The sequence below is a fragment of the Benincasa hispida genome, chromosome 3 (assembly GCF_009727055.1).
Source record: "Benincasa hispida cultivar B227 chromosome 3, ASM972705v1, whole genome shotgun sequence".
Classification (NCBI taxonomy): Eukaryota; Viridiplantae; Streptophyta; class Magnoliopsida; order Cucurbitales; family Cucurbitaceae; genus Benincasa; species Benincasa hispida.
Window position 1 is genome coordinate 60,223,118 of NC_052351.1, and position 10,110 is coordinate 60,233,227.

The following is a 10,110-nucleotide window of genomic DNA, read 5'->3' on the forward strand; positions in this document are numbered from 1 at the left end:
GTCTAGAATTTTCTTTTCTTTTTTTTTTTTTTCAGTTCAATACATAATATGTAGAGTAAGAGATTCGAATTTTATGCCTATTGAACAATATTTAGTTTGATCACCTACACCGATAATATGCTACACATGTCCACTACAATATATTTATATACGTAGCCAAGCTTAAATGCATTATTTAAAGTTGAGAAGTACTATTTTCTTTTAAAATGATTACTATAAAAAAGACAAAAATATATCACTAAAAAATAATATCTAAAACTCTTATTAACTAAAATAACAACCAAATCAAGTTCAAACTTGAATCTAACACTTCATTTTTAATTATTTAATTTATTTATAATTTATATCAAATCGTCATCAAGAAATAAATTTTTTTGTGACATATTAAATCCTCATTTGTTCTTTTCCCAATATATATACATATTCCCAATTGCATTTCAACATTATCCCTCAACTCCTTCTCTGTACCCCAATAGTTTCTATAATTCATAACTTCATTTCTCAGAAACCATAAGTAATGGCTATCCAACCACATTCTCCTCTTGAGCTCGAGCCATGGAACAATTTGAACGGCAAAGTAGTGATGGTGACCGGAGCCTCGGCCGGGCTCGGTCGAGAGTTTTGCCTTGATCTTGCCAGAGCTGGATGCAAAATCATTGCTGCCGCACGACGTATCGATAAACTCCAATCTCTCTGTGATGAAATTAATCGACTCGATTTCTCGACCTCCTCATCATTGGAAGCCTCGTCGTCCTCTTCCATGGCAACAGTGGAGAGCCGTCGAGCTGTGGCTTTGGAGCTTGATGTTAGTACCGATGGAAAGAGTATTGAGAAGTGCATAAGAAAAGCTTGGAGTTCTTTTGGCTTTATTGATGCCTTAGTTAACAATGCTGGTTTGAGAGGTACTTTGTTTTCTTAAGCATTTTTTTTGGGTCTTTACTATCATTCGTTAAAAATTGGTTACAATAATTTTTTTTTGTCCATCTCGTCCGAGTTCGACCATAGAAATTTACATTTATAGATGATTTTGGACTTTCTGACAAAATCGTCACCCATTAACCCAAGATTCTATCCAATTTTCTCAATATTAAATATTAGTAATCTTTCTCAATTTTATATCAAATCTTACTTAATTTTTCAAATCTTTTGATTCAAAGATCAAAATTTTTCCAAAAAAACTAATTAAGATTTGGGAGATATAAAGAATATTGGGTATCTCAGACAAAATTAACAAGATTCTTTATATTTTCTCAAATCTTAATTTTTTTTATTTCACCAATAAAGTCCAAAACGATCCACCAATTCGAAAAAGTAGATTTTTTAACTAAATATCGATGTTCCAACTCAAGAAAAACTAGTTTAATGAGTTTTCAAAAAATGTGCTAGTTTTGAAAAGAGAAAACTTGATAGTGTTATTTCTGATAATTTCTCCATTTCTTGTTCTACTTATTAAAAAAAAGAAATACTCTTAAAATCACATATGGGCAAATTTCATACAAATTGGGGAAAATTGAGAATTTTGAGAATTTTTTCATTTCTTATATTGTTATTTTATTTTATTTTATTTATTTATATATTATGCTTGATTTATTTTATTATTATATTATATTTATTTTAATATTATATTTTATTACCAGCTGTGTTTTTATTATGCCCCTCAAATTCAAAACAATTATATTGATTTTTTTTTTAACATATTTATTTTAAAATTTTCATCAGCTATATTTTACAAGTTAATAATGACAAAACAATTGTTTTTCATTTATGTTATAACTAAAAACTTAAAATAGAAACAACAAACAAGAAACTTATTTGTGTGTCTTTATAAAGTCTTTTACCATTTATTTTCAACTGTAATACCTAACCATCTAGAAGTGTAATATCACATTTATAAGGAATTAGTCTCCCTTCGAAAACTTTGTTTAATGTGGATTTGGATGGGAAAGCTATTAAATCATGTCAAATCTTATTATTCTTTTTTTTCCCTTGCACATGGGCAGGAATTTACTATTTATTATTATTATTTTCTCTGGTTAGATGTCTTTAACATGATTTTTCTATTTTAAAAATAGATTAAGTTGTCACCAACTATAAATCACATTTACTATTAAAATGTGTTACCTACTTAAAAAGCTATACGGTTCAAAAAAAATCCTTAAATTAAGGATTTTTTTTTTCGAATAAACAAAAATGAGCCAATTTATTTATAAATATAGTAAAATATCATTGTCTATTATTGATAAATTGCTATAGATATCTATCACGATATATCGACATCTATCAATGTCAGTGATAGATATTTATCATGATCTATTACTAATAGACAGTGACATTTACTATACTTAAAAATATTTTCAGCTGTCTTACCATTTAAAATAATTACCCTTAAATTAATTTAAACTAAATCGTTGCATATCAAACATCACAGTTGAATTTAAGGAACCAAGTTGTTACTTGGATAAAAAAAACTGTCTTCTAGTTTGAATTTTAATTTCCATGTTAAACCATTAAAATAAAAAAAGAAAAAAACAACAATAATAACAAGAAAACCCAAGTTGAGAAAAAGAAACTCCAAAATAGTTATCAAATACAAATTATTTATGCTTCTTTTTATTCTATAATTTTTTTTTTTTTTTAAAAAAACATGAAATGAGATAGACACAACATGAGTTGTGATTCTATTTCTTGAAAACAGGAAGCAAGAAATAAAGAAACATAAACTTTATCAAACAGGTCGTGAAATGTATGGAATATATATAATTCTAAACTACAAAAATGTCATATATCCATAATTATTTTCGCTCGTTAATTATAATTAGGGTTTTGTTTCCCTTACTTAAACCAAATCTACAACACACATAGGTACAGTAAAGTCTCCAATGAATTTATCAGAAGAGGAATGGAATGAAGTAATGAACACAAATGTTAGAGGATGTTGGTTGGTATCAAAGTATATATGCATTCACATGAACAAAGCCAATCGTGGTGGTTCCATCATCAATATTTCTTCCATTTCTGGTCTTAATAGAGTTCAACAATCTGGATGTATTGCCTATTCTTCTTCAAAGACAGCCTTAAACACATTAACAAAGGTACAAATTTCTCGTGTTTCCACTACTTCTTTACTCTTTTTAGTTTTTACAAGAAGCATGTGAATGAATTTGATTATATCTTTCTCGATCGACCGGGAAGTTTTTATTAAATGTTATCAGAATCCATCCGCTTAAAGCTTTTGGGTTACTCGTGATCAGGAGTTTTTGTGTTTGAACCCTATAATATTGTTTCTTAACTTGTTTAGTCTTTTACAAATTTTCAAGTTTACAAGTGAGGAAAAGGGTTGAAGTATTAATACATACTTATATATTTATTGCACCCATCAATAGGGGTGTACATAGGTTGGATTGGGTTGGGTTGAAGGTATTTTTTGGACCAACCCAAAAATTCGGGTTGGTTTGATTGACAACCCAAATGACCCAAATAAAGTTTCCAACCCAACCCTTAAAATTCGGGCTGGGTTGTTGGGTTATAACTTATATTTTTTTTATTTTTTAATGAAAAATATATAAATTTATATACAACACATGACTAATAACTAAAATCTCATAAAATTAAGATGCTAAATACCAAATATCTTATGATATTTATTGTAAACTTTAAACAAAGACAAATATCATAACAATTTTAAAAGATAAATATTGAAAATTAAAAAATTAATCAATACAAAGAAACTAAACTTTAAACAAAGAGGAATATATATATATAAAATTCGGGTTGGGTTGGGTCAACCTAGATTTTTTTTTAGCCAACCCACAACCCAATCCAACCCAACCCAACCCAATAAAAATTGAAAAATTCAACCCAACCCAACCGAAGTACAAAACTAACCTAACTCAACTCTTACATTTTGGGTTCGGTAGTTCAGGTTGTTCGGGTTGTCGGGTTATTTGAACACCTCTATCCATCAGGTTAAACACTTGATTTGTGCGATTTAACATGACATCAAATTTTAGAAATTTTTGTGTTTGAACAAGTGTTTTTACAAATTTTCAAATGAACCAGGAGAGAGAGTGTTATATATATATTAAAAGGTTACAATATCATTTCCATACTTATATTTTTTTTGTTCCATTCCAGTCTTGGTCCTTTCAATTAACGGTCGAAATTTAGTTCATGCAAGTATTTTCAATAAATCTTAAATTTAGAATTTCAAATTAATTCTTTTGATCAAAATTGGTTAAATAACAACAATAATTTTCATGTAAGAAAATGCATTATACAGATATATTTTCACAACTTATAAAGGAAATAGTAAGATACTAATTGTTTTTAAAAAAGGAAATCAACCAAAAAATAAAATGTAGAGACTAATTTTAAGATTTTTGAAAATACAAGAATTAAAATTTAATATTTGAAAATTAAAGTAGAAGAACGAAAATGGAATAAAACTTGTTGAAAGTGAAATTTTAACCCTGTTGAAAATTACAGAGGTCCATTGACTTAAATTTTTAGGTATTTATGGGACTAATAAATTTGTAAGTTTTGTACAAAACATAGGGTTAGGAAGTATCTAAGTCCTATGCTATAAAATGTATGGTTAAGCTAATTTTCATTTAAAATTACATAAAAATATGACTTTGAAAAATTTTTGTTTTATGATAAAAACAGGTAATGGCCATGGAATTAGGAAGACACAAAATCAGAGTGAATTCTATATCTCCTGGCCTGTTTAAATCTGAAATTACAAAGGATCTTATGGAAAAAGATTGGCTTAAGAATGTAGTACAAAGAATAGTTCCTTTACAAACATTAGGAACTTCCGAACCCGCAATAACGACACTCATTCAATATCTACTGCATGACTCATCCCAATACGTCTCGGGGAACATTTTCATTGTCGATGCAGGAACTACTTTACCTGGTATTCCAATTTTCTCATCCCTTTGAGAAGATATATATGTGTGTATATATATAAAATCTGAAGTTGATCGTGTATATCTAATGAATTGGGATAATTTATCTTCAAGCCTTTGAATAATTGTTTATTTAACATTAAATTTGTATCTCGATATATATAAAAAAATATTAATTAAATCGCAAATTTAGTCCCTAAACTTTTAAATCCGTGTTTTAAAAGGTTTATAAACTTTAGTTTATAAGTGTCCAATATAATAGTCTTTATGCTTTAGATAGTGGTCCCACCATTTACTTTCCATTATCTTGTTATGGTTGTTATTCATGTGTTTTTTTTCTCTCTCTTTTATTTTCTTTAAAATTAAAAGCAAAAAAAAAAAAAAAAAAAAAAGATTTACTTACCATTCCAAATCTTTTGTTCCAATTCACTTTAATTGAATTTTACAAATAAGTACTAATTTGATTTCTAATTTAGAATTTCTAAATAAAATCTAATTTAACTTTAATTTTGAATTTAAATTTAGTTTCATTTGGGAGTTTTTAAATTAAATATCAATATGGTTAATTTGGCGTTGCAAAATGATTTTAATTTGAATTTTTAATTCAATTTCAAGTTTCTTTCTATTTTGATTTAGAGTTGAAATTTCTAAATAACTTCAAATACAATAGGTTTCAATTTAAAAATTAATATTGATGGAAAATTCTAATTATTTGACATTTTCGAAAGTACTTCAAATTAGCTAACGAAGAATTTTCTATAAATAAGGTTTCAAGTTACTCAATTGAATTTCAAATTATTCTTTAGTTCAGATATTTAAATAGAATTTGGCTACAAGGAAACTCTATTTATTGACAGTTTTGTCTAGGTTGAGATAATTAAATTATCGCGAGAAAATACCTACACTTGAAACCGACCTCGGAGTTGAATTAGTTAAATTTAATTTGATTTCATTAAGATTTTTTCCCTTTTTAAGAATTTTTTTTTTTGTTAATGAGGTTTAAATTAAAAATCTATTCAAATTTAAGTTTGAAATAAAGTACATATTCAGTTTTTCAAAACTGAGTTTCAACGAGGAAGTTTGAAATAAAATAAGTTGTCCATTAAAAAGAGATGTGGTAAGTTTCTTCCTCAACAAGAACTCACAGAATCAACTTCAAATCTATTGCTTCATCAATAAGTGTCACCACAAGAACAAATGTCTTCAATGCCTCCAAAACTAGCACTTCAATTTCTGCAATTTGTCCCAAATTATCTCCCTTAATTTGATTGCAAAATTTGAAGGTTCTCCCAAATTGCCTCACAAATTGATGCAATTTAATATCTTCCAACAATTGGGATGCAATTCATTGCGGCTATGCACGCCACAATCACGCCTCCCTTCATCAAGAAATTTCTTCCCTGGGTAAACCTAAGAGAAAGCGGATATCAATAAAATATAATATTAAAATAAATATAATATAATATATAAAATAAATAAATAACAAAATATGAAATATGAAAATTTCTCAACATTCTCCACTTTTTCCAAAATTTATGGATTTTACCTAATATATGTGCACTCTAAAATCCATAAATGACCACTTATTTATAGGGATTTTGACAAGTAGCATATGGCACATTTGGACACCAAGCATAGATTGTTGCATGACATATGACCAACACATGTGGTAATGGAAGGAGAACACTTGCTTTTGACACTAAGCTTGGGCATTTATCTAACACATATTATAATATTTAAAATACTCCTCTTAGATGTTCATTATATATATATATGAAATATGTCTCATGAAAACCTTACTGGAAAAAACGCAATGGGAAAAAACTCTAGTGAAGTAAAAAGAGTACATATTTCATATAATATATACTCCTAAAAGAATACAATATATTTACTTTCCCTCATGAAAACATCATTAAGATCTCTTAGTCTCCACATTCTAATGTTGTGCATAAATTTTTCAAAGGTTGCGGTTAGTAATGATTTTATAAATAAATCTGTCAGGTTATCCTTCGAACAAATTTTTTGTACAGTGAAGTCACCATTTTTTTTTTCAAGATCATGAGTGTAGAAAAATTTTGGTGAAATATGCTTTGTTTTATCTCCTTTAATGTAGCTTCCTTTAATTTGGGATATGCATGTTGTGTTGTCTTTGTATAAAACTGTTAGAAGATTTTTATTAGAAGACAAGTCACATGTTTCACAAATATGTTGAGTCATTGATCTTAGTCATACATGTTCTCGACTAACCTTGTGAATTGCAAGAATTTCTGCATGATTTGAAGAAGTTGACGTTATGGTCTGTTTCACTGATCGTCATGATATAGCAATTTCTCCACATGTGAACAGATAACCTGTTTCAGATCTAGCTTTGTGTGGATCAGATCAATGTCCAAAATCTACATAACCAACTAGATTGAAATTTGATTTATTTGAATAAAATAAACCCATATCGATTGTTCCTCGAAGATAAAAGAGTATATGCTTAATTCCTTCCAATGTCTTTTTGTTGAAGAAGAACTACTACTACAAAAGCAGTGTTTCTTGACGTTTTTTAAATGTCAAGAATAACTTTTCTCGACATTTATAAAAAGGTCAAGGAATCCAGTGTCAAAAATGTTGATTTTCTTGACGTTTTAAAAACGTCAAGAAAAGTGACACTTGACATTTAAAAAACGTCAAGAAACACTGACACTTGATATGTTTGAAATGTCAAGAATATGAACGTTCTTGATAGGGAAAAAGGTCAAGAAATTTGCTTGTGATTTTTTTAGAAAAATCTACAATGTTGACATTTTTACCTATAATTGCTCCTGTATTTTGATCGAACAATCACATTTGGTATATATATGACATACACTCATCAAACAGTACACGCATTTTCAATCTTATATATCAACCAAATTTCCACCAATATCTCTTTATAAAAACTTCACTTCTTTAACATCATGAATTCAACAACAAAGAAAACTAAATTTCCACCCGTTTAACAAAAAAGAAAATCAAGTTCTCCACCATTGAAATTTGATGAATGATGATTACAAAGAGTAATGTTCAAACACTATCATAAACCAAATCCAAAAAAAAAAATATTAAAACTAGTATCGAAGGCTTGATGGTCTTTGATTACCCCATCTTGGTCATGAATTTGCCAAAGTGAATTACCAATCCAACAAGATCCAACGCCTTTCAACCATTGGTCCAAATGACAAGGCAAATCTATTGATCCTCAAATCATTCAACGATTCCAAAATCAAGCTTCAGATACCAAATTTGCACAATTTGAAATGAAATAATAAAGCATTAAGAAGAATACTCCATACAAAATAATTTCTCTCTATCTCTCAAGGTATTATTTACAAGTTTAGTCCCTCATCTTCCATATTTGCATCCAACAGGTTCTTATAAGAACAAGTAAAGAAAACAAATTTAAACATTTTTAAAGTTTATGGACCAATTAGCAAAAACTTATAAGTTTAGGAACTAAACTTGCCATTTAACTTTGTTTTTTTTTCCAAACATACCAAGTGAGACTGAAAAGATTTAATATCTCTGTAATTACCTAATGTCATGCGGCATGATAAATATCCATTTTGAGTCTTGTGCCAATGCAAAATCCACAAGAGTGTCTAAGCTGATTTTCCGACTTAGTGCATCCTGTAAACTTATTGGAAAACTTGTGAAAAGACTCAACACTTTTATGTTTCAAATATAAGTTTTAGACAACATTCTCTTTGGTTATCCATATCAGAAATATATTTGAAATATAGAAAAGGATGACAAGAATGAGACAGTAGTCCACCATAAACACATCAAACTCATCCATTACTCGAAATGGGGCTTGAGTCATTTCGTGTAATGCCAAAGCAAAGCATAGTGTTGAAAATGATCGTTCTCCACCTAATATCATTCAGTTTCATTATTTCGGAACCATCATCTTTTAATGTATAAGCCATATATAAATAGATTAATAGACATCATCAACCAGAGCCTGCCCAAACATAAAATCAAGCTAGTCATGCATATGATTTAACAAAAGACTCCATTGAGAAACAAGTCATAGTAATCACCATCGTACCAAAAAGTTTATATGCACATACAGTACATAAAATATGCAACTCACGCTCACCCCCCACTCTCCTTCTTCTGTCATGTCTCATACACTGATACACTACACCAAGCTGCTCCCTGCGCATGGGCAACAGACAACCCTTTTCCTACACTAAAAAGTTCAGTGGGGACTTTTATCGAACACTTGGTGGGCATTCCTTTGCCTCTCCAAAATTTGCAGCCTTTAATGGGCATCCTTTCCCTCTGCCATACAGCCAATTCAAATGCCAACAATACAGTAGAAACGACAATCAAAAGACCAGTTTTGAAGGGAGGGGATTTGGGGGATTGGGGAAAATTTTGAAGGGTTTGATTACTTGGGTAGTTGGAATTAAGAATCCTATGACATGAATGGAGTTATCAAGCACATTGGGTTTTACTTTTTGTGTGTAACCATGGCAATCATAACTAATGAACCAACAATTCTATGTCTTAATCACTCAAATAACAACCAAACTCAAAAAGTTTTACAATGGCTTTCGAAAAATTTACCTGTCGAATTCCTTCTTCCTCTGAGAAAGCACCTACTTTCCGTCTCGACAAACCCAATTAACCCAAGCTCCGAAATGATGATTCCCATCGTTTCATTTGAGAGGGACGCTAGGGCAACAGGGAAGCGGCGGCAGCATGAATGCTTCCATGGGAGGCAGCTGGTCAAGTTCGTTTGAGAGGGAAGCTAGGGCAGCAGCAAATTGGGAGAATGAAAATGTGGTCGATCAGGTTCGTTTAAGAGGGAGAACGAAATTCTGAGCGTATGTGACCACACTCGTACGCGTCAAAACCTGTAGCATTGCAAAGCTATTGAGAGCGTTGCGTTGCACGTTTTTCATTTTTTCATCAAAATATGCAGTATTGCAATGCTACTTTTTAACATTGCAACACTGCCTCGTATTCTTGACATTTTTAAAACGTCAAGAAATCATTAATTAAACTTGACATTTTTAAAACATCAAGTACTGTATTTTCCAGGAAAAATGCACAATCCCGACTTGTTAATATCAATTCTTGACGTTTTTTTCTTTAAAATCACCTATTTCTTGACATTTTTTCATAAAAACGTCAAGTATTTAAAATTGCAAACGTCAAGAAAGGT

General features: G+C 29.7%; 2 protein-coding genes across 8 annotated transcripts; one reads left to right on the forward strand and one right to left on the reverse strand.

The window, feature by feature from the left end:
- The first annotated feature begins 499 nt into the window (after positions 1-499).
- Positions 500-4,944, forward strand: LOC120074569 (3-oxoacyl-[acyl-carrier-protein] reductase FabG-like). The gene is made up of 3 exons (XM_039027726.1): positions 500-902; positions 2,863-3,092; positions 4,666-4,944. The coding sequence occupies exons 1-3, from the start codon at positions 518-520 to the stop codon at positions 4,942-4,944; spliced, it is 894 nt and encodes a 297-aa protein (XP_038883654.1). The 5' UTR covers positions 500-517.
- A 1,045-nt stretch (positions 4,945-5,989) lies between these two features.
- Positions 5,990-9,872, reverse strand: LOC120072660 (structural maintenance of chromosomes protein 6B-like). Of its 7 annotated transcripts, none has more exons than XM_039025095.1 (5): positions 9,510-9,872; positions 8,710-8,807; positions 8,470-8,564; positions 7,158-7,261; positions 5,990-6,310 (listed from the first exon to the last, which is right to left on the reverse strand). In XM_039025095.1, the coding sequence occupies exons 1-5, from the start codon at positions 9,595-9,597 to the stop codon at positions 6,210-6,212; spliced, it is 486 nt and encodes a 161-aa protein (XP_038881023.1). In that variant the 5' UTR covers positions 9,598-9,872; the 3' UTR covers positions 5,990-6,209. The 7 variants fall into 7 exon arrangements, 5 of the variants coding, with proteins under 5 accessions (XP_038881023.1, XP_038881024.1, XP_038881027.1 ...); XM_039025096.1 differs by having other exon boundaries at positions 5,990-6,320; positions 9,510-9,870; XM_039025099.1 differs by lacking the exon at positions 5,990-6,310 and having other exon boundaries at positions 7,213-7,272; positions 9,510-9,869.
- Positions 9,873-10,110: the final 238 nt, after the last annotated feature.